Here is a 25,639-nt window from a genome sequence, read left to right as displayed (position 1 = left end):
TAAAACCAGCAAACAGAGACAGACAACCTAAAACACAGACAGATGCACAAACTACTTTTATTTATTTTATTTTATTTAGATAATCATTCAACTAAACAGTGCTAGACTCAAGTATTTTGGAGCCTTTAATTGCCACCCCACAATGAATTAACAGAGGTGAAAGAGTTGTTCTAATTAATGCACATAAAACTATTTAAAAAATAAATCTCCCTCACAAAAAAAGCAATTCTGTATATAACAAATATTTGCATAACAACCAAAAATGTAAATGGTTGCAGTTTGCATACAGTATTTGTATTCAAGTACATTTTTCTATCAAACATCTGCAGAGCATATTTTCAAAGATGTGTTGCTTTTCTTTTGAAAATCATCAAGCATTGCAGTTGCAGTCTAATGTATCTATGACTCAAACAACTGCTCATTCATCCTGTAATATGTGCTTCATAATTGTTTGTTTGCCTTTTAACTACACTGCTTTAGTGCTTTACTATGCAGAGCTTGACTGTGCAAAAACCGCCGTGTTGATATTGAATTCTTTTTTTTAAAAGGAAGCGGAAGAAAATATACACAGTTAAAAGGGTGAAATTGTGTGTTTATTGCAAAGTCCAAGGAGTGTACTGCATGATAGCTGAGGGATTGTGTTTTGGCCTCATGATTCATCACTGTGTCCTTTGTTTGCTCTAAAAACAATCAACGGTAATTCAATTCATGGTTCAGTTATATCAGGAAAGCAGGGGGAATGCGCAATTCCTGTGTATATGCAGTTCGGTTGGACTGAGAGGAGGGATTGTTGTGTAGTGCAGTTTGTGATATTTGGCTGGCGGAAAAAAGTGTATCAATAGTGCCACCACATGGAAAGGCCTGAACAGTTCTCATGGCTTTCTGTAAGCAAATCTTTTTTTACAAAAAACACTCTATTGCTACATTTCAAGCAGCATTAATAGGAAAAGTGTGTCATCATAATATGTAACCCTTCGTTTTGCTTTATAATACAGTGGACAAACCCTGAAATAAATTAAAACATCCGCTTTATATTATATATTAAATTCAAAATCTTAGCAGCAGGCAATATGAAAATGAAGATAAAGAATAACAAGAATAAAAGCTTCGCATTGTGCAAGTAATCATCATACAATAAAGCATATTTACTTTAAAAAATATAGATCAAATATGTAAAGCAGTGCTTTTGGGCCAGCACGTTGAACTAGCTCTTGGAAAGGCTCCATTACAATTATTTTGGCTCTTCATTGTTTCATCCACTGTCACTGAGTGTCCACCACTTTCACTAACATATCACCCCCGATGGAGGTTTAATGTCAGCAAATCCGTAATACTGTAGACATCTGTTGGTCTCCAGACGGGGTGCAGGGAAGCCAAATGGGTCAAACTTGTCAGTATCAAACGTTTTTTCTTTGGAAGAGCTCATCTGGTGCTCCTCCTCAGGCTCTCCACGGTCTGCAGGAAGGACCGCAGGGCTTGGTCCTCCTCCAGGGTGGAGTAGTCCTCCTCCTCCTCCTCCTGAATGATCCCACACTGCATGCAGCGGAGGCGGGGCTCACGTTGTCCGGCCCTGCAGACACAAGCTGTGGACAGAGACTGGGGGAACTCCTCCATCACCAGAGACAGCAGATGCGCAGGGAGCGTGTCCATGCTGGTCGCCATGGTGAACGAATGTGAGGATGATGAGCTGGAGATGATGATGCACAAATTTAAATCCTTTCGTGTGAAGATCTCTAGTGTATTGGATGGGATGTCTCCACAAGTTTTGGTAAAGAAGATACAACAAAAATCTTGAGAAAAAAAACCCACAATCAGGCCGAGCTGTTTAATATTCAGTCCTGAGGGCTCTGCGTCATGAGATGATTTCAGAGATCCTGTTTTGCTCTTCGCTCTGAAACTATGCTGTGAAATCTCAGAGAGAGTGATTGTGACTGAGCACCACCAAGCTCCTCTTTATATACTTCTCTGCAACCCACTCCTTTCTTCCTTTTGGGCATCCCTCCACACAGACGCTCTCCCTCCTACACGCTCAGCGATGACACATTTCCGCAGTTTCCATACCAGTACACCGGAAAAATCTCCCAGAAACTGTTGGCATGGGAACTGGACGGTGATGTTTGGGAGGAGGGAAGAGAGGCAGGACGTGAAAAAGCAACTCATTTGTATGGACTGTGAAGATGACGAATAATGGCAGAAGTTACACAAACTGATTGACGCTGCCATGTTTCATTAAACAGAAGAGTGTGTGGGCTTGTGACAGATAATGTTGGAGATGCCACTCGGTTTACAGACATGGAACACTTTACTCATGTGATGTCTGACTCCAAACTCATTCATATTGTATCTAATACAAAGTTTGACACAACATATAAACTAGAACTGACCCATCAGATGTTCCCATTGTATATAAAATAAGCTAAGAGCTGTCCCATGGATATTCTAAAATAGAGAATGTGTTACAAAAAGCCATTGACCCAAAGGTGAAACCAAGAATAACACATGGACTGTCATCATTTGAATTAATATTTATTGATGGCTGGAAAAATGTAATTTGATTACAGTTTGTTAGAGAAAACACTTGACTGGAAGTTGGTCCCCTGCTGCTGCACCTAGAGTCAGTGTGAGTAGAAAGTGTCTTTAGGGTTATTACAGTATAACTTAAAGCTGGTATCTTGACAAAGACAAATGTAATGTGAGTGACTACAGATTTAACAAAAAAACTAACAAAAATGTAGCTTTCAAAAGAGAAAATCAAATAAATGTATCAGCTCTCATTGGTTTGCCTAATTTCTACATTTGGTTTGGTTCAACATTTTAGGAAATCAATCAATACAAGTGAAAAGATTGAGATGAATGTATGTTGTTGTACCTGGATCTAATGGACTGTGAGAGAATTTTAGTTTTTGGTTAGAAAGTCCTGCAAAACAGTAACACCAGTGGTACAAATTAATTTGAAAATCAATTTAGTTAGAAAATAAAACACCCATTTTAACATTCCACCAAGACATCTCCCTCTCTACTGGTTATCCATTTACAGCGGTTCCTCTTCATTAAATTAAACACGCACTGACTTCACCACTACATTAACACCTTTGAGAACATTTAAAGTTAGAAAAAACAAACAAGAGATAACTAAGGGTTTCGAGTTGGTGCTGACAAAGAATCGTCTAAATCTGAGTGCAATAGAAATCCCATAGTAGGAGTTAATGAAGCTATTAATGTCAATAGATCTCAATAAAACATGTTTAAGTGCTCTAGAAAGTAAGTAAGTATCACCTGCAGTGTAAAACTAAAAAAGGCTTAACGCTAGTAAACACATACTCAGATACACACAAATATACAGAGGCCTCAAACCTCACATGCATCCAAATTGTTCCCTCATCTAGGCTTTATCCACCCTCATGTTTAACAGACAGATGGATGGATTTGGGAATAGTTTTTAGTTTCTACGTTAGTGTGCCATTCATTAAAGATGATGAAGAGCACCACTTTGTTCACTATTTTTATCTTTGAATTGAATACATGTACCGCTGCCTCACATCCTCAATGACGGGGAGTATCGGAGGGAGGGAAACTGGGATGTGGCCCAGAAACTGTCACATTCTGTCTTCCTGGTCCATGATGGTGGTCCTGGGACGAGTGTTTAACACAGCTGGTCCCCTCTTCCTGCCGCCATGCGTCTATCTAACCCTGCTTTTGCTTCTTCAGGTAACGAGCGCGCTGGGACAAACCCATCCCCATCACATGGTTGTTGAGGATCTTGGCAGGGAGCAGAGCTGTAGTCACCCAACCCTACAGAGGGAAATTACATGGTCAGCTGGTGGCCTTTACAAATAACAGATTAGCATTCATTATATAGTTCCAACCCACAGGAGCTACAACTGCGGTGAGAAAAAGGAAAACTGGGTAGATAGCGCGGTTTTACCGTCTAGTATGTGACAAAGACATGGCTTCACATCTTGCATATAGATATTATGATATTTTATCAAAAGTCAATCTCAGTTGTTGCAGTGTCTTATAGTAAACTGTAAAATATGGTCAACTCATCTTGCTGGATCAATTCATTGTTGTAGTATAACTTTTCTTGAATAAATGCTCATTATTCGAACATAATGGGGAATGATGAGTGTTCACAGTATAGTGCTATGATGCTTGGTATAATACAGTATAATAATAGTTAGGGTGTGTACACCGTCAGAACAGTGTTTCCATCTGAATGATTGTGTAACTTCATGTGGAGAAGAATAGCGGACTCTGCTGCTAAGGCTAGTGCGCATGTCTGTATAAGGGGCCCACTCTCGCTCTGAGCATGTATGTGTAGGTATATGTGTGTGTCAGGTTGAATGAAGGGACCACTTTTAAGGTTAAGGTTAATTATTATTCACAGTGCCTGAGGCTAATGAGAGCGAGGTTACAACTGGGAAAGACACCAGTGATAAGACTCCCCTCACTTTATAGTGAACTTTGGTGAAGGTCAATAAGCGGTCAATGTGACGGAACGCCTCCAGGGCACGTGTACGGAAGTATAAATGCAAACGTCTGCAGAAAGAGTTACGGTCACGCGTGCGGAAGTGTAGGTAAATGCAAACGTCTGCAGACAAAGTTGGTGACAAAGAAACGTCACCAGGCTCAACCAATAAGGGACAAGAAGGCTCGCTATAAAAGGTGCAAATACAACATTTGTTCAACAGTGTGATCCCGGGGTCTGCTCGCTCTTTGATTGATGCCTTTTGACGTAATAAAGGTTCTATTGCATCGAACTCTGTCTGCCTCCAGCCACTTCTTTTGAACCTGCTAGAATGTGATGGGATAGTGTTGAGAAGATTGAACTGGCCCAGATTGAGATTTTCCTCCAACATCACCAAGCAGTTTTGCTCAAATGTTAATTAAGCTTAATCTTGACTGTATGGCAGTTATAAATCATAAGAAAGTAGCAGTTCTAAAAAGCATCGTTAATGGTTATTTCATTGACTCACCAGATTTAATTAGTGAACATTTATTTATTTATTTAATTAAAACTGTTTCTCATGGCTGCTAATTTATCTTCAGCTTTGTTATTGTCTTAATTGAAATATATATTACAAAAGCCCAGTGGATATAATAATAGAAAATTAAATGATGTTTGAACATGGTAATACACTTATTTCTACTAAGGGCACTTCACTTACACATCCATTAAGTTTTATAATTTCTATTGGTATAACTAAATATCTCAAAGACCTTTTGCAACCCTAAAAAGATATAGAATCTGGTGAACTTGTAGAAGGTTCCGTCTCACAACGGTGTAAATTACATTTTGGGTATGTGTGGATTATTACTGTGAGACGGGCAGAGCTGTGCTGCACAATTGAAGGCAGAGGGATTATCAGATAATCAGAGCAGACGCTGCTTGTCTGCAGCTTTTGGTTTAGTGTAATATCAGAGCTAGTGACAGGGAAGATCTGTGCTGAGTTCACAATATCTGCACCATATCCAGTGAGTGCGCAGTATCCACAAAGGCTTTTTTAAGCTGATAAAGAACATTAGTGTTGATATTAGGGAGACGTTGTTCAGCAGCGTCTAACACAAAGTGGAGGAACTGGAGAAAATGTCACACTGAACTTTCTGCTGCTCGTGTCCCTAAAGAATCATTTCAGTGTTCGAATTCAGACTAAACTGCCAGGTATTTAGATTTCAGAGGACGCTTTTGCTACATCATGCTGATTATATAAATGTACAACAATATGCGGAGGAAGGTCTGGCCTGCAGTAGGATTTAAAGTTCCAACTGGCTCTTTCTGCTGATCTTGAGTCATTCTGAGTGGTGAGTGAGTTATGAGTACACGCATCTGACAACACAGTGCAGTTCTTCAGTTAGAGTTAACACCAGTTTCCAAAAGATGGGAAACATCTACAGGAAGTTTGTGCCAGGCATTAAATAAAGCAGAACAGAACAGATAGAGCACCAATGAAGATTGAATTTCACTGAATCCTTTTTTTTACCAAGAAATGGTCACAAAATGGTAACCCTCTGTTCTTTAATCCTAACGTTACATACCAAGACTTACCATAATGGCATGTGGCAGGTAGCCATTGGTCTGGGTCTGCAGACCCACCGTGTTGAGCTCGGCTGACACGTAGCGCTCTGGACTGGGCTTGTCCAGTGTAGCACGCCGGATTTTACTCAGCTTGGTTGCAACAAAAAATGGCAGAACACTCTGGGGGGAACAAAAAAGGAGAAACACACGTGAACAAACAGCATGTCTTGTTTGATAGCATGTTAAGAGTATCGATACATTGTTGAAACCACATTTCATTTTCTTTAAGCCTTAAATGGGACACAGTGCTCATTTTTAGATTCATACTTATCTTGCACTATCTGACTGAGTGCACCTGCTTTTACCCACTGGCTGAAAGATCTGTTTCGGCACCTGTCTCTTTAAGCTACGCTCCCAAAAAAAGCCCAGTCTGCTCCGATTGGCTTGGAAAAAATAGGATTTATTTTGCAAAGGCAGTTTTCTAACTGCGGCTGGAAGAAGGGGGTTCATAAAAGGTCTCCTTAAAATTGCCTTTTGCATGTACGAACTATTGTTATGAACCTTCATCATCCAAAGCATGTTTGAAGGAAAACTAAGGTTGGCTCATCTACCTGGATGATGATGCCTTTGCTCTTGTATTCAGCTTGCAGTCCTCGTGAAAAGAAGTCCACAAATGCCTGTTTAAGACAAAAGCAGGTCATTAAGTCTACAATTCCAGTCAAATAAAGATGGCAACAAACATAAAAACACATTCACGCACACATTGCTGTCACAATGTTAAAGTGTAATGAACTGAGACGATTGTTAAAATGCACATTAAACTAAAGATTGACCCTGGATGGATTTTTTGATGAACTTTTAAACCTGTATTGCAGATTGAAGGATTAAGTAAATAAACATGGCCCAGAATTAAGACACAAATTAATCGGCTGAAAGTGTGAGCAGCAGGCGGTTTTTAAGCTAACAAAGACACATGAGACCGTTATAAAGTGTTATGACGCCATATGCTCCTATAAACATTTTTAATTGGCACACTACCTCGGGACCCGGAGTTAGTCAGAGAGTTATTTATGTTCAACAATTAAAAATGGCAAATATGAAAAAGGACACTTTATCCCAGCGTCCAAATAAAGGCTGAACAAACGTTAATCTTCATCGGTAGTGCCTCAGTGTGTGTTAGTTAGAGCATGGGTTCCCAACCTTTTTTCCCAAGGGCCCCCCCATAGACTCCTGTTGGAAGTTGCCCCCCCCCCCCCCTACACACACACTAGGGGGGAGGGGGGGGTGGGCGCAGGGCGCAACAGTGTTAATTAAAGTTTAAAAGTCTCAAAATGCTACAACTACTGTCACAAACTGGATGAATGTGAAGTATTTTGTTAAAGGACGATGAAAGCGTAATTAAGGAGCACTACTGGAGTGACTTTGATGGTTATTGGACTCAGGATTCATTAATTTGGATTCCCGCTGATGTATGAAGAAATTAAAGGACGGCGCAAGTTTAAACAATTCACAAAGGCATTAAACTGTTTAAAACACATGCTCAAAGTAAACCGAATTTTGCCGTTGTGTTTATGTGGATTCAAAAGTCGTAAATAATCTACAAAATGGAGGAGACCGATCTGATCGGAGCAACTGTGACAAATAGTCCAACTGAAACCGGCATGGACAATGACTATGTTTTAAAAATGCGCTTATCCAGAAAAGCCTGGTTTAGACACTTTACGGGCAGAAGAAACATTTCTATTAAAGAAAGAATTATACATTTCTGTCTTTTTATGCCTTTAATAGCTACTAACTTTTTTTTCTTTTTTTTTTATTCAAATGGATTAATCAATTATTTTTTTATATTTTGTTGTAGAGACAAGGCCTTTAGTGACAATCATGTATTGCGTCACAATTATATTTAAAAATATATGATATTTGGCCTCAAATCATCTGAGGACTGGCGCCCCCCCCTGCGATCTTTGGCGCCCCAGGTTGGGAACCACTGAGTTAGAGGACTAGAGCAGGGGTGTCAAACTCAAGGCCCATGGGCCAAATCCGGCCCTCTACCTCATTTTATGTGGCCCACAACAGCTTTCATAGTATATAATAAAATAGGTGTAATTGTTGAATATTTGCTTTCAATTATTTGCCCTAGACTTCTGCTTTCAGACGTAGTTAATTATGAAGTTATTACCAGAACAGATAATAATCCAATGCAAAGCCAATAATGTAATATAATATATTATTTTATATATATTTATATATATATATATATATATATTTAGTTTTCAGAATCACAATCAGAAACAGGTTTATTAGCAGGTAGGTTGACACGTACGAGGAATTTGACTTGGTGTTGTGGTGCATATATAAAACTAAAACAAAAATTAAAAACACAGATAGAGAACTATTTAAAAGATATATATAATAACGTAAAAAAATATAATAAAAAATATAAAAAATGTAGTAAAATATAGCAGTATTTACATAGAAATAGAATGGAATCAAATATGTGCAGTAAACTTAAAGTTACAACCGGCCCTTTGAGTGGAACCATAATGCTAATGTGGCCCGTGATAAAAGTGAGTTTGACACCCCTGGACTAGAGAGACCAACTCCTAGCCTGAGGAAGAAGATGGATTCCCCCTCATGGAGCGCAGGATGTAAACCGTTAATGGTCCTGGGATGCGTCTATCGAAAACATGTCAGTTAACACTTGAAGAAAAGGCCATAAACCATGTACTCCAATTACCTTAGAGGCAGAGTAGACGGTGAGGAGAGGGAAGGGGTACATCCCACTGGCAGAGGAGATGTTGAGGATGGCACCCTTCTTCCTGGAAACACAGGAATATAAGCAGAGGATCCTTTACTCTGAATAAAAACTGCCTGAAATCAATCGCAGTATGATAGGAGAACATGGCACTGTGTGTGTGTGTGTGTGTGTGTGTGTGTGTGTGTGTGTGTGTGTGTGTGTGTGTGTGTGTGTGTGTGTGTGTGTGTGTGTGTGTGTGTGTGTTGCAAAACTGCTCCATATGTATTGTGAAGATGAGATGGTAGATATTTATCAAAGATACTGGAACATCAATTCATCAATGTATAAGTGTTGATATACTTTACTACAGCCTGTTGTGTGTTCATACAATATTTAATATAACCAAGAGGTGGAAGATATGTTGGATGTGTATATGATGGCCAGGCAAGTGACAGCCTTCAGAATTACTTTCCCTCAGCTACAAGAAATATCTGAAACCTGTATAAGTCAGCTGTAAAGCAGAGTTAAAGATTCTATCACATAACAATGCCCAATGTAACAGATGGTACAGTATGTATAAGTAATAGTGTTGTCAATTAAAATAATGTTTCTATAGAGCTATTGCAAATAAGCCATTTGAAGGTCAAGTTTATTAAGACATGCACAGGTTGTTCAGTGTGCAATATGTTAACAGCTTTGTTGTCCTTTGAGTTATTGTATAAACGGGTCACTATGATGCATTATGGGATGCTGTGGTGGTTGATACAGTTCAAATCAATGTCAACATTTAAATCGAAATATGGAAGATAAATTGTTGATAAATTCTTCAGTGAAATAAAAAGAGTTAAACATTGTGGAAAATGTGCTTATTAAAAGGAATTTGCTGTGAATGGCATAGAAGTGGTTTGGCAAATAACCGTCATACAACCACTATGAGATTACACTTCAGTTCATGTACTGATGAAATCATTACGATAACACTGAAGGCAGAGTTTTTTAGACTTTGGAAAGAGTGCAAAACCTCCAGCTACACTTTTAGAACAATGCGCAGGGAAGAAAATGAATATGCATATTTCCCAAAATATTCCTAAACTATCCTTTAGCCTTTGCATTTCACACACATGTTCAGGTGTATAATGGAAAAAAAACAATTAATTTGAAAGGTAGTCATTGATTAACACGACACCAACCACTCAAGTCAAAGCTCTCTATAGCGCCTGATTGTGCCATTTGTGCCGGCGGTAATTACTACCAATCACAGTATTGTATCAGCAAAGCAATTATTGTTGAAATCACACATCTCACCTCTCCACCATTCGAGGTAAAACAAGTCGTGTCATCTGGGATAAACAGTGGGAAGAGAGATGAAGTGTGAGAAACATAGTGAAAGCATTAGACTGACAAAAAGTGGTCCGTTGATGTGTGGGTTGTGGATAAGTGTGCGGACACTGCGGAGGTGTGCATAAACATTTGTAACCGTGTGTGTGGGTAGTTTTCGGAGAGGTGGTCGTGGAGGGAAGAGAAGAAGAGAAAGGGACTGATAATGATCGCAGAGGGAGCAGTTTGAAGAAATATTGATGACATAAATTAGGTCTAAAGAGAGGGGGTGGACTTTAGCTGCTGCTCTGGGATCTGGCAAACATGGAGAAGAGGGACGGAAGTGACTTACTATACTTTCCACGAGTGTGTGTGTGTGTGTGTGTGTGTGTGTGTGTGTGTGTGTGTGTGTGTGTGTGTGTGTGTGTGTGTGTGTGTGTGTGTGTGTGTTTATGGTCTGTGGGACTATCTGACAGTGGATCTCAAACTATGTCATCCATTTGAATCTACTTGGTGAAACTTAATTATTTAAAAGGCAACCCAGAAGCCACAGTGAGACATACAACACACATTAATGAGTCAATATCCACCAAAGTGCATTTTGAGCAGGGCGATCCACTAATTATGATAATATAAACCAAGTGTCTTCAAAATTATTTTAGCACCGCTTAAACTTTATCATTTTTTTATTACTTTGAACTTGAGTAAAACGCAGACAGTTGGCTGTAATCACTGCCCGTAGTAAATTTCAACTTGAAAGGGGAAATACTTATTGGTTTGATTTGTTTCATCTTTGACACTAAAATGTCCTTTTTTTTGGTGAGTTAAAAAGCTCCAATGACACATCAAGGTTTTAGATCACACTCACGTGGCACACGGACGTTATGTTGATGTTGACCATGGTGTCGATGAACTGAAACAAGAAGAACAGGAGCTTTGCTTCAACCAGGGTCGCGTGTTTGTGTATTAACATACACATATTGTTCAGAAACGTACACAATTATGTTTGTACAGCAGATTTCAGATGTCATCTTGTGATTTATTATAGCACAAGAAGATAGACAAGGGCTGTCACTGTGTACATCTTAAATACGAACCAGCATAAACATTATCTTACAAATGAGAAGTGTAATTCTTAAGCAATAAAACTCACTGTTGCTCAATTGGATGGTGCTCCTGCAATCTTTCTTAGCCTGGATAACCATCAGAAGCTAATGGTGGCCAATATTAGCTAAATGTAGGTGGAAATTGCAGTTGTTATTTTAGGGCTCTATTGTACTCATGATACACTGCTCTTTAGTATGTGCGGTATTTGCCTTCTTTCAGCAGAAGGCATAGGATTGCTTTATGCAGACAAGATAGTTTAACTGCATTATATTACAAAAAATGAAAGCATTTTCCAGTTAATATTTAAAATCGTACTGAGATGGCCACACTATCCAGTTTCATTATGTCTGAAGCGTGGTTCTGATTGCATGAGTTGCCTATTCAATGTAAGGCTGAAAGAATCATTTGAGCCCAAAACAAAATGTGACAAAAATACATAAACTACATCTTATGGGATCTGCTATTATAGCCACTTCCCTTCCTTTTTAATCTTCACAAGACTGCGTGATATTATAAATATAATCCTTTATAAAAATTCCTGGCTAATAGAATAATAATAACCATCAAACTTACAGTCTCCAGGTCGGGAACGTTGAGGAAGAATTCAGGGTAAGAATAGGATATTCCAACATTGTTGACTATAAACAAGAGATAACAAACAGGACTGTGACATAATACAAATAGTACATAATGCTACATAAGAAGATGTTTATGAGTTCAGAGTGCTGTTCCTCTTTCTTATCTTAGGAGGGCAGCAAAGGGCTGAAGATCAAGGATAAATTAACCTCTATGACTACATGAAAAACTGACATTTAATAGAGTGGAGTTTAAAGCATTCCTTACGTCTGCAGTTCTTGATTTAGATTGAATTTGGGATCTCAAATGGGAAAATAATTCAAAGTGAGGTGGCCCAAGTCTTACCCAATACTCCGATCTCCAGTCCTGCAAGTCCATCTTCAATCCTGGAGTAGATATCTACGGCGCTGAAGTCTGCTGCGATCGTTTTGGTCTCCACGCCACATTTACTCGCTGAGGCGCACAACATATTTTCATTTTGCATACATGACAAGCGGTGAAACATTTAAAGTGTTTAAAGCTTGACTCTTTTTCTTACAAATAGTCACATGAAAAAGGAAGAGCAGAGGAGAAAAAATTAAACCCTGAGATAATCCGTCTTCATCAATGAGGATATCCCTCCCTTAAGATGAAGCTTTCATTTAATTGGACAGATTCCATTTAAGCTCCAGCAGGAGGCTTTACTGCCTCCTAGCCAAAGCACAGGGGTCCTGCTCAATCTCCACTCAATAAGGGCTCACTGATGGAAAACCTGCAACTCAATGTAATATCATTTAGTCTTAGTCATTTAGCCCTGCTGCCCTATCACAGTGCAATATGGATGCACCATTTCACATTCAGGATAAACGAGGCTGTGTGGATCATTAAGACTGAGCTACACTTTAGCAGCTGTCTTTCAACACATGAACTACATCAGTCCTGTGCCTTTGAGCCACAGGTACTCTTGATCCCCCCCCCCCCCCCCCACTGTAACATGTGGGATTAATTAGATTGAAGGATTAAGGCATATTATGACAAAGCATGTATTTCACCATGATTGATATGCTACTCATCTAAAGAGAACTTTACTATGCATTCATTTTCCAAGTTGGGCAACATTTGTCTGCAATCACTGTGTTTAGCAACTCACCGATCGCCTTTGAAACGTAATCCAGCTTCTCCTGAGAGCGGCTGATCAGCACGATGGCAAAGCCTCTGCGGGCGAGCTGTAAACACAAACAACATGTCAATAAAGCAACACAGGTGACACTGTGAAATTCAATCATGAACTATTTTAACACTCAGTTTGCTGGAAACAGGCTGGAAACTAAAAAGTTATTTATGGGATATTTAACGCTTCGTTCAAAGTTGTACTTTAAAATAGAGTTAGGGAGTTGAAGTCTTGATTTGTTTAAACGTGTACATTAGATTTTGACGTGTCATTCTAGTTCTAAACATCTCAAAAAGCCATTCTTTTTTTTTTTATCTGAAGATTTTGTTTTGGCCAGCACTCATAAAATGTTACTTTGGAATTGAATAAGATTCATCTTGAAGGCATGGATCTGAAAGCACAAACTTGTGAGGGACCGTTTGAAGAAGCCTTTATATTCCGGTGCAAGAAAAATAAATCTTGTAAGTCTTAACTACACAATATGATGAATGGTAATTACAGAGACAAATGAAATGTTTGCAGAACCAGGATTACAACACACCTACTGCAGCTTACAAACCACCCCTTCAAGAACAAAACACCATGTAATAATACAAGTGTTCTAAGTAATAATACGTGGGTGTTTCCCCCCCCCCTCCCATCTAGTTTCACTGTGGCCCTGTGTTGTTTGAGTCTGAAGTTTTCCAGAGCCGGGAAATCATACCTCTTCTGCGTAAGCTTTCCCGATCCCATCTGTGGCTCCTGTCACGACTAAAAAGGAAATAGGAGAGATAGAGACCGAAATCAGCAAGTTCTACATCACATTCTTTTAAAATATGAAAACACAAACTTTAATGAGGCAAGGTATGTTCATCCATATTAACTCAAGAAAATGCAAAATACAGAAACGACAATAGATGACTTCAATCAGCATAAATGTGGGCTCAATTGGAGCTCATCAAAACTGACAAATGGATTCTTTGACTTATCTATATGCCCTGTTTCAGGATCAAACCATCAGTATTACTCTGCTGCTACGTTAGCCTTCACTCATGCAGGAAGAGTAGACTCATAGACATTCTAAACAAATATGAACACAGCCCAGAAAAAGAAAGCGCCACATATGAACAGGTGAAGTGCGCCACCTCCAGGAGAGGAAGCGCCACAGAAATCCAAGGATAAAGATGTCAGAGTTATGGACTGCTTGACAGCTAAGGGCTCCGTGTTAAGGGCAGTACAAAAAAAAGATGGACAAAGGTTCGAAGAGGCATTCGAAAAATACTAATTAATTGACTTGTAAGGGTAAAGGGCTACATTGGAGGGTAGTCAGATATACTGTGGTACACGGAGAACAGACCAGGGGAATAAGGAGGATGAAGAGAGAGGAAGAGTGATAGAGATAAAGAGAGTGAGATCCTCTCTTCAGCAGCGCCAGTGAAGCGAGCGGATGCCCTGGAACTGCCTGGCACAAACAGCAGCAGACGACTATTTTTAGCAATTCCCGTCTTCAAAAGGAACTATTCATCACACCTCTGGCTAAATATAAAAGTGGGCGCGAGAGGGATAGAGGGTCAGGGCGTTCCGATATGTCCCTGAATGACCTGCAAAGCCCGGCTCAAGGAGCATCCTACTCCTGTGTAAACTTACATCCCGTGTATTTAGGTCGTACTATGTGTAATTATTATCGTGTTCTTATTTAATGGAAATGTTTTCTTCCTCGTTTGTTGTTTGGACTTGTGAAAGTGAGGGATATTTATGGTTTAGGTCAAATCAGTCTTAGTCATCGAAAGATTAGAACACTTTAGACAAAAGTCGTTTTTTTGGTTGTTCCTGTGTGCTGCCATTGGTTTTGTTTTTAACTACAATTCAGGTAATTAAAGAACACTAGCAGAATATGACAGAGCAAGCCAGAGACAGCTCTGTGGGGGAATGAAGCATCCCTGATGGAGGAGGCACCATCATAAGAGGGAGATAAAGCAGTACAATGACACATGTTACTCTAGTCATGTCAAAGGAGCTGTGCTTCATTTGAAAGACTGCAGGTTCAACTTGAATTGTTAAGGAACTGAGGTTGCCTTGTAAGGCAACTCCAATTGGTCAATGCAGTTGTCTCATTAAAATGAGTCCAAGATTCAATCTCACCATTTTGTATTTAGACCAGGAATGCATTGAATCTTCTTTTTTCTCTTTCAGAGTCAGTGTTGATACTAGGCGTGTTACGATGTAAAGCAGTAGTGACAATAACCATGATATTAAAAAAATGTTGACATAATATTGATAATGCATACATACAAATGTTTAGTATATCATGAAGTACCTCTTAAGTTTAACCGTCTATTAGTGAAACAGTTTGGTTAGAGACTCTATCAACCTCCCCCTATTCAGATTTTGAGTGTAATTAAGATACCAAAACAAAGCTTGATTATATCAACCTGCCATATTAGTTAAGTAATTCCTAATTAAATATTTATTTTTAAAAAGGAGATGAGTTTCTGTGGTGCTACTGTTTATAGGCATGTGGTTCAGTAAAATACTCTCTCTCTAAGTGTACAAATAGTGCAGAAAAACCATACATTTCATATTTTTAAATCACGCAATACTAATGTTTTAACTTGGGAAGAGTTTCTAAATCAATATCTGGTGGAATCACACCAAACTATTTCATATTTCTCTCTCTGCTCCGTCCAACTACCCTTTGCAGTACACATGTGCCCCTTTTGTGATCTTGCTAAGCACAGATGATGCAGAGGTGCCGAGCATCGTCTAGGGCTGCAGCGGAGACAAACAGGAAGGAGGGGGGGGGGAGGGAGGGGGGGAGAAAATGACAAACACGAACATGGGGGATCCTGGGGCCACCTAAAAATAGCACGGAGCAGAGGAGGGGAGAGTGATGGGGCGTCTGCAGGCACGATGATTAGGGAAACATAGGCTGGGTTATTCTGAGCGGTTTTAAGAATTAACTATTTGAATCTGGAACAGAGAAAAAGGAAAGAAGCTTCTACAGCGGAGTGCATGTTCCCTCTCGTCAAATCAACCAAAGTCTATTTTAGGAACTGCTGTCTTCTCCGAATGTAGGTTAGACAGCCTGGGTGCTCTGATGATGGAGCTGCTCTGTGTCCGCATGGGGTTATTGGGTTTGATAGACAGCTTCATTCGATTGTGGAACATAATTGACGGACTGGAAGTAAATCACAATTATATGCACCTAAAATATATATAATAAGTCCAGCCCTTCTTCCAGAGGTGCTTTATCTCCACTAGTGGCCTATGTCATGCAGAGATTTTTGCTAGAAGACACGTTTTGTTTATTATACCAATATCCGCAATCTTTGTGTGGACATGTGTGCACATTGTGGTCTGTAAGCAAAGTGTACAGGCAGGATTAGACCATATGGTCTAGCTAATGACATGTCAACAGTGACATAATGAGAAGAAGTACAGACGTCACAGCAGAGACAAAGGCTATTATTGCCACTGTTCTTCGGGGGGGATTTTTTCTGCCTTGGAAGAGATCTAAAGCAAACAGCAAACAGAGAGTGATCAACCAACTGTGATGTAGAGGGGAAACGTTGATTCCTTTAAAGATTGGTTGATTGGTGTAAAATAATAAGGAAAAATTTGTAATAATCCATTGTTTGTTTTTTGATGAAATGCTGATTTATCTAACAGCAAACTGAACATCTTTGGGATTTGAACATTTGAAGTTCACGGATATAAGACGGGACATCATCATATGGAATTTTCTGTCATTTAATTTGAAAGTCATTTGTTGCAGCTTTAATTGAATGTAACATTGCATGCCCTATTGTAACATTTAAAACAATACAATTGTTAACTTCTGTGTCTGAAACACCAGGGTGATGAGTAATTATATAACAAATGAAACCATTTGTATATGTCAGCGTTAGCATCAGTGACTGAGCCCTGATAAATTAAATATAGCTTTTATTTTGTCCCATCATCCGGTTGATAATACAAAGCTATTTAAATGTATGAACGTGGTACCAAAGCCCTCACAAGTTTCTAATTGAATGTTTGTATACAGTTTATAGCTCGAATGCATAAGAACTAAGAAGATCACAATTGACACCATATTTCCATATACAAGCAGTGACATGATTGTGAGGAAGTAGCTGAAACTTTCTACATTTTGTTTCTTAACTTATATAATAGAAGCATTGTCTGAGATAGCATTAGGATATAGTGGCTCTCTGTTATACTGCCACAGACTCACACACAAGAAAGTGAGATGTGGGTGCCAGTGAGCCTGCATCCCGAGGATCCTGCTTCTCATTTATGAATGGCTCGGGTTACATAATCAGGCCGTCCTTTTCAATCGAGTCCACCTCGCTAAGACAAACGTTGTGAATGAAGGCAGTGGCAGCAGCCGAGGCCAACGGGCTCGTTTGCCTCATCGGATATTCTGAATCATTTTGCATGTGTGATACAAAAACAAATAAACCCGTCTGACGCGTTTCCATTTTTAGCTGCAGAAAAAAAGATCCAAGCGCGCATCCTCTAAACATTTGGGTTTCTCTGGCAGCCTGATGCCACTGTGACTGCACATGCTGAAAAAAGACTGCTCAGATATTTTAAGACGGGGTGTCTCAGTGAAACGATCAATATTCACACATCAAATGATTCAGGATTGGGATTTAAACACTGAAAATGGATGAAAGATGTATCCGAAAGCTGACTAGTAACAAGGGTTTTTCTTCCAGTGAGCATTGAGGATATAACTTTTTCTTCCTAACTACGATATGATTATATCAATACTTATACAGATGTATGTAATACCAGTGGTCCGACAGATTTTTATGCTATCATGTGAACCTTGGACACCAACATTACAACATCAAATCCATCCCAGCAGTCTGTTCAAACTGCAAGGGTCAGTCAGTGAGCCGTCTGGACAGATGGACAGCATTCAGTGTGATTTGATAATCCCCTTGGAGTCATAATCCCATGACAAGATTTACTCGAGTTTACACCAGATCAAAAAAGGCTGATCATTCCCTGCCCTTTCTTTATTCCTTGTTAAAATGACCACAGACTAACACTGACCGCAGTCTGCTGCTGGGACAAAGGAGCTATAGTGTGTAAAAAATGTGTGTGCTGGAGAAACACCAGGAAGAGACTTCACAATCACCAGTGTGAGACAGGCAGGGTGAACTTATCATGCAGCTGGGACACATGGTGTTCATGTCCTGTGCCCAGAACAACACTCAAACAATACTTCATCCATTTGTGCACATAACTGACTTTTTTTAAATTGAGAATGTTCAAAATCAGTTAAACCATTTGACTGAAAATCTTTTTTCTTATTCAAGTTATTTAGTGTTTTCACTTTAGGACTAATGTAGGTTTATTATATTTTAGACTAACGAAATGGTCTCTCTCGACTATTAAATATATTGCTCAGCTATTGCTCTCACTTTGTCCCGACAAGATTGTAAAATGTATTTATGGGGTAAATATTAAAAGCAGAAACTGTTTCCTAAATGCAGCTCCTGTTCCAAGGCTTCATTGCTCAACTGCTAAAGCTGATAAGACCGTAGGATTTAAAGTTAAAAGTTAAATTTAAAGATGTTAGCTGTTGCTCCATATGATTAAACACAAAATAGTACTATTGGCAAATTAAACTGGAGGCAGGCGTGGAATTGTTAAAAGCTGAGCTGCAGCAGATCAGAGATTCTGGAAGAGGTCAGAGTTGCAACAGAATATCGTTTACAGGCAGAAGGGGTCAGTGAGCAGGTTGTAAATGTCTGGTTTATAGAGAGGCGAAGTCCGGCCCATCTACTTCCGACCCATGGGACCCCGGAAGGGGAAAATTATACATTGAAGTCAATGGAGAGAGAAAAGTCATCTTTCGATCCCGTTTGAATTGTGCCACGAATGACACATATGATGTTTGTCAAATTAAAAGAACATTTTGCAAGTCAAAAAAATAAAAATGTGTCGTAAAACTGTGACGTTACACATTTTTTTTGTGTGAAACCGCTCAGTGAACTACAGGTCTCTGGTCTCGCACAATACGCGTCACCATCACAAAGATGGCCCTCACGTTAGCAAATTTCACCTGTTTCTTTCAGAATGAGGCGAAAAAGTATAAAACGAGGTGAAAATCACTACAAGTCTGGGCATGTTGAGAGCTGTACATACACGAAAGGGGAGTTAGTCGGTTCTGTAAGAGCCAGCATGCGGGACCGGCTTTACAAGGTTTCAGTGAGTAATATGAGTGCAATGTTTAACGTTAATGTCAGCTAGCTAACATTAGCTAACAAGGTACACTAACGTGTTTTGTTTTAGCAACTAGTTTTCTCCTTAAGAACTTCGTGGTCTCTGTGTATGCTGTGGATAACATTAGTGTTCACAAAAACAAGATACACTCCCGTGTTTTGTTTTAGTTGCTCTTCAGATTGAAGCGGCCAGTTTTATAATCGACTATATGTGTGATCTCCTTTTTACATCTCGTTGTGTCATTTGAGTTTATTTGCTGTGTGTAGATTCAAGGATTTTGGTTATCTTGTCAATTTGTTTGGTTATCTAGGCACAGCTGTGTGTGACTCCCTCTGGTACACTGGTATGTGTTTTCCTAATGAGCATTGATTAATTAATAAACTACACACTGACTCTAGATCCTGACCAAATCCTTTTTTGTTGATAAAATGTTTTTCAAAAATGTATTGTATATTATATAACAGCTGCACATCACAGAGCGGAGTCTCTGCTGCTGTGGACCACGAAGGAGGCGATCATCATCCCCATCCCCAAAGACCCTGCATGGCATGGAAATCTCCTCCTCCTGGAAAAATTCTACACCCAGCATATGCTCCCTGTGTTGGCCAGCAGAGAGAGGGACATTTAAATAAACATACTCTTAACACCCTCGGACTCTGCGTTGTGTTTCGTATGTGTGATGGGGTGTTATGCAGAGGGGAGGAAAACAGGACACAGCAGATTGGGATTGTGGTGGAGATGCTGAGCAGTTATTTAATTGTTGCATGTAATTATTATTATACTGCGTGCTTCTTAGTTATTCCATATTTTGCTGTAACATGGATCTGTATGTAACTCTATATTTACTTGTTATCTACCACACTTCCTTCTACATCATACACCATCATTATACATAGTGTATATAGGATATACATATTTGTATACATATCTGTAAATTGTATAATTTTATTTTTCTTATTTGGGATTTCTCTTTTGTCCACTCAAATACACTTGGCCCTTTCTCTTTTCCATGTGGAAAATGGCAGCTGCATATTCTGCTTTTCTCATCTGGCTCCCTGTCTGCTCATCTACAATGAGACAATTATATAATTAATTACTAATAATCATTTAAACCTGTTATTACCAATATTTCACAAATTCTTCATGTAAACTTAAGAGCACAGCTGTATGTTGAGTATGTCAGCTTTGCTTGGTTCATCTTACTGGGGGGCAGCTACATGGATGTCGGTGCAGTCCACAATAATTTTGCAGTTGAAGGCAGAATGAATTTATTATTGACTCAGAATGAAGCACAACTTCATGTCATACAATACATTGACTTTATTTGTAATTGTGTAAAAAAATATGAGCATTGATTAGCAAGCAGGACCTGCAGGAACAGAGAATGGTGATGGATGGAGCTGGGAAGAGAGAAGAATAAAGAAAACAGATCAACTTTATTATCGGATATTAAAAATTCAATTTCAAAACAAGTTGCCGCTCCTACAGTTTTCTAGTATGTAAAGATGATTTCACATGACCAATGCAAAATATCATACTCAATACATGTGTGTCTCTGGGGGGTGCATTGTGCCTTTGATGTATATAAATAATATACCATAACCAAATACTATTACGTACAGTGGAAATCAGGTTGCCAGAGCAGGTCAGTCCAGTGTGCATGTTCCTCAGGGTCTCAGCAGTTACAGGTGAGGTAAAGAAAAGAAAAGAGAAAAAGGTCAGTAACAACACTTTAAAGTAAAAACACTGAATAATTATCTCTTTTAATAATTTTCTCTCAGTAATCACTCAACTACTGTCTTTCCAACAAACAGATTGACTCACTCTCACTGTCATCACAATGAAACAAGTCCAGAAGAATGTCATGCAAAGCTGCCTGCCTTCCTTCCTTCGACTCTCCCTGAACTGCCTGACCTTTTAATGTTCAATGTTAACCATTTGTGCAGATAGCATTAAGTAGAAAAGATCGCTGATGCTAATGTGGCATTAGCCTACCTCCCGCCCCCTTAGCACCTGGTGGAGGGGGCGATAGGCTACTCTTCAAATGTTTCACAAAATACTTACCATCATGACTACTCTTACCGTTTAACATTTTGGTTTACTTTATGTTAAGGCTAATACAAATGACAAGGCTAAGTAATGTAATGTAATGCTAACTAACATGCTCGCTACTAGCTAGGTAGCTAACTTGACTATGTTCCATGCAAAACATGTATATTACCTGATATGTTTGGTCCAACGACTCCTGGTCCTTTCATCAGACGGGAAGCGATAGAACGAGCAAGTGGTATGATCACTTTTGTGATTACAACCTGGTACAAAGCACACAGGCATCTTGTAAAAGTGAATTTATTGGAGCAATCTCTTATATTTATTGGAGGGAATAAATTAGTCTTCTTCTTTGCTTTAAGGCGAGACACCCCAGGTGAATAGGGTACTTTTTTTAACTTGAAGGTATCAGCTAGAAATTTCTCCAGTTAATTACTTACAATAAGGCAATTGTCTTTTGTATTACAAGTTTTCTGAAATAGCATGTTTAAATATGCAAATTATCCATTATGTCATCAAATATGTGCATATTTTAACACATTTCAGGAATCGAAATCTGAACTTTGGATAAAGCCAGGTTCAAAATTCTTGTTTCATTTTGTAGTCATATTAGTATCTTAGGCTTTTACAGAAGGGATTTTGGATATCTCTTTTTATCACTCCATAAATCAGAAAATACTGTCAACAGCCCTAAAATATCAATTTTTGCCATGTTTTTAGATATACAATGTTGTATAATTCAGGCTATGAATGATATATGAACAAACCCTTCTGTAAAAGCCTTCATAATATTGATAGGAATATAACTGGAAGGTTTGGTGTGTCTAAGTGCTACTGAAGTTGAGATTTCGAACTCAGAGTAGGAGAAAAAACTCATTTTGAGAAAACGACCTTTAAAGATTGCAGCGAGGCGCTAGCTAAACCCTCCTGTTCTCTGGATGACAGCTTGCGCCTCGACGCACTCCGTGAAGGTATTTCATGTTCGGGGTCATTTGTTTTTTGTATAATCTTGCTTCGTGCAAGGGATAATTGTTGTCATCTTCTCTGTAAACTTTTTTTTCGCCGTTCTTTTGCCATTTTGAGATTTACATTTCTAGCGGAAAGCTAACCAGGAAGTGTTTTAGCACACCACGTGACGCATCTGAACGAATCACGTTGTCTGAAATTGACACCAGCCAATGAGATTTTGTTTCTTGGTTTAAGACCCCTTTGTGCTTTCCCGATTGGTTGCTGATACAAAGGAAATGACCATATTTGGATCCGATGAGATTGTGCAGGAGAGACACAGCTTTCCAACGATATCTCTGATGACATGGTGCACACAGCGGTCGCGGTACTTTATCTTTCGTTAGAAAGCTAACTTTTGGTGAATTTAGGAGAAATCTACTGACGCAAATAGACAAACTATAGTCAAATAAACACTTAAATGTGTATTTTGTACGTTTTCCTTCCAAAAGCCTGAAAGAAAACATGTTATAGAATCAAAATAGCACAAAATCTCAAAATTGACCAGTGCTTGAAAAACGATGTTTTTGCCTGCCGTGTCTCGCCTTAATTGCGAGATCTTTTTCTTCTTCTTTGCTTTGCGAGTCGCAACCAGTCTTGGAGCATTATCGCCTATGACATCACTTACGCGACCCAGAATGCATTTGGGATTTGTAGTCTTTCTAGTTACGTATTTATCATAGTCTTATATTTCAACAGTTTTACGACAAACTGTGACTTTTTTACATGGAAATGATTGTTTAAGATTGACAAACATCATATGTGTCATTCGTGGCACAATACAAACGGGATCAAAAGATAACTTTTCTCTCTCCATTGACTTCAATGTATAATTTTCCGCTTCCGGGGTCCCATGGAGGCTCCCGGAAGGGGAGGGAATTGGCCTCTCTATACAACCACAGGGAGGGTTCAAGTTGATTCAAAAGTAAGTCATCAAGTACTGTACTTAACATAGACTGTGTGTATATATATATATATATATATATATATATATATATATATATATATATATATAGCAGTGAATATCTTAAGTGCTTTGACAAAAGATCCATAACAAAATGTCATCTGTGGAAGCCGTTGTACTGTGAAAAGCACGACCAATCATTTTAGCCGGCCAGGCTAAAATAACTGGATGGCCTACCTGCCTGTCAGCCTTCCATCTGTGCACAAACTTATCTCGTGCCCTCATTGGTCATGTGTGCGTTCGTGTGTGTTGGAGGAGGGGCTCTGTAAGGAAGTGGCAGATTTTTCCCGGCTGTTTATTTTCAAATGATAGCGCACTCGAGATGGTTACTCCAAAATGACCTACCCCACCTTGTTTCAGAAACCGGCTCGAGTGCACTGAAATTTGAAAGTAAACAGCCAAAAATAATCCGCCCCTTCCTTCAGACTTCCTTACAGAGCACCTCCTCCGCGAGAGCAGGCTGCTAAACGTTACATATCAGGCAAAGCTAAACACATCTAGGTTAGCAATACTACACAGCCAAAGCAACTCCGATATTGACTCTGGTTTGACTTCTCCTAGTTTCCACTTTCTTTTTGTTCTTAATTTGCTCAGTTACATTTTTTCTTTTGCGACCAGTAGACGATGTTGAACCTAACTCTGCCATGGTGAAAGTGGCCGCCTGTTGCTGGCGAGTCATTGAAGTAATGCTGCAATGCACGCCCAATGACGGCACGCCCAATGAGGGCACGAGATACATTTGTGCGTGCACGAGATGGAAGGCTGACAGACAGGGCGACACCGGCTAAACGGATTGGTTGTAGTTTTTACAGTATTACGGCTTCCACAGATGACACTTTGTTATGGATTTTTTGTCAAAGCGCTTAAGATATTCATTGCTATCGGGATGTTAAGAGCATTCCATGGAATATAACAAAAAGTATATCTCGGGCCGGTTTCTGAAACTTACCTACCCCACCTTTAACTTTGAAAATTAAGATAAATAAATCTAAATAAAATCAACAAATAAAAGATAGATTAGAAATATAGATTAACATTATGGAATAAGATAAAGCCGTATTGATCTTACAAGGTGGAAATACACAAGCTAATTAAGGAGTAAATTAGATAAAGTAAATAAGACGGATAAGTTTTGTCTTTACAAGTTGCAGCATTGGAGTAATGTGCACACTATTGTGAATACAATGTAATGATATATGCATGATCCTGAAATGGGCCATTGTGTATGATGAGTACATTACTCTTGCTACTTCATATATGTAGATGACAAAACGTAAATGTTATCATTTGATTGCAGGACTTGTTCAGTACACTATGGTACTGATCATTTTACTTAAATACTATATCTGAGTAGCATTATCGTTCACCTCTGCTCCCCTTGGGAACAACCAGGAAATGTAACATGTAATGAACTTAATAATAAATTAATATGACGAATTCGACTGACTCCAATTATAACTTTGGTTATTTATGTCTGTATGATATTTGATCTTGAATTGTTTCACTCTTCTCTGTAGTCATACAGTTCAGATAAAGAACCTACCTGCCCATTTCCCCAGTCTGGTGGGGGACACGAGCTTCCCGTTGCCCAGCACCCACACCCTGAGCCCGGCCAGCAGCCGGTACACGGAGCTCACGGAGAGCCAGGCAGCGGTCAGAGCTCCGAGGACCAGCAGCGGCGTCTCCACCGCCCGGAACATTGCTTCTCCGCTGGACGACATACCTGCACAGCACACTCCTAAGTCTGCTTTAACTGTTTATAGTAACGCCTGGATTTAAAAAATATGTATTCATGTAATAAAAGTGTGCTCAAAGTGCAAATGCATGCGTCCTAAAAAAGGATTGTTGCTTGCTTCCGCGTTTGACACTTCCGCATTAGAGCTTGGCTGGCTGTGATTGGTTCCTCTTCTTCTTCTTCTTTAGCTGATCGTATGAGTAAATAGCAAGGTATCTCAGCTTTACTACCATCTGGTGTTATACCGCAGTCCTCCGTGCCTTCCGTCCCGTAATTTGTACATTTAAATAAAATAAAGAATATAATGTCTTACATGATATGGCATTCCCTTAGCTGTCATGTTGTTTTATAGTGTATGTCTTTGTCACCAATTCTCTCTTCATGCTCATTATGTTGCTCATCGGCCAAGTTGGGTTTTGTAATGATATAAAAAAAATGCAATTCGAGGTGCAATGTTTTATATTGAAATGTAAAGGTTTATTATTTCTGAGAAGGTTGAAATACCTTAAAAGGATATTTTCTTACCATAATGTTTGAAGTAAAACAAGAAGTATGTGTCCTGTCAAAATTGTTCATCCATTGTATTAGTTTTATGGGAATATAGCCGCTTTTGGTATACAGTAGCAATCATTAGAAGTATTCATGAAATACACTCACAATATCGTGAGAAATACATCATGACATGTACATCTAATGAAACCTGAGAATTCTGTGAGAATTATTTTGAGTCTATTTTACCAAAGGGGCCTAAATGTGGGTAAAAA

At 39.1% G+C, this 25,639-nt stretch overlaps 1 protein-coding gene and 1 long non-coding RNA gene across 3 annotated transcripts; both read right to left on the bottom strand.

Moving 5' to 3' along the window:
- Nucleotides 1-2,509: 2,509 nt before the first annotated feature.
- hsd17b12b (hydroxysteroid (17-beta) dehydrogenase 12b) lies at nucleotides 2,510-25,034 on the bottom strand. Of its 2 annotated transcripts, XR_013805123.1 has the most exons (12): nucleotides 24,684-25,034; nucleotides 13,607-13,653; nucleotides 12,883-12,958; nucleotides 12,099-12,206; nucleotides 11,751-11,815; nucleotides 10,939-10,983; nucleotides 10,059-10,093; nucleotides 8,754-8,835; nucleotides 6,628-6,693; nucleotides 6,047-6,196; nucleotides 2,870-3,792; nucleotides 2,510-2,609 (listed from the first exon to the last, which is right to left on the bottom strand). XR_013805123.1 is itself a non-coding variant. In XM_079664169.1 (11 exons), exons 1-11 carry the CDS (start codon nucleotides 24,859-24,861, stop codon nucleotides 3,685-3,687), a joined length of 960 nt encoding a protein of 319 aa, XP_079520295.1. In that variant the 5' UTR covers nucleotides 24,862-25,034; the 3' UTR covers nucleotides 2,510-3,684. The 2 variants fall into 2 exon arrangements, 1 of the variants encoding a protein (XP_079520295.1); XM_079664169.1 differs by having other exon boundaries at nucleotides 2,510-3,792.
- On the bottom strand, nucleotides 20,374-22,975 carry LOC307028830. The gene is made up of 2 exons (XR_013805124.1): nucleotides 20,743-22,975; nucleotides 20,374-20,522 (listed from the first exon to the last, which is right to left on the bottom strand). It is a non-coding gene; the product is annotated as an uncharacterized lncRNA (long non-coding RNA).
- Nucleotides 25,035-25,639: the final 605 nt, after the last annotated feature.

Source organism: Notothenia rossii (assembly GCF_949606895.1).
Source record: "Notothenia rossii genome assembly, chromosome: 2".
In the NCBI taxonomy this organism is placed as follows: domain Eukaryota; kingdom Metazoa; phylum Chordata; class Actinopteri; order Perciformes; family Nototheniidae; genus Notothenia; species Notothenia rossii.
The sequence above is the reverse complement of the archived record's forward strand: the minus strand, read 5'-3'. Positions and strand labels throughout refer to the sequence as shown.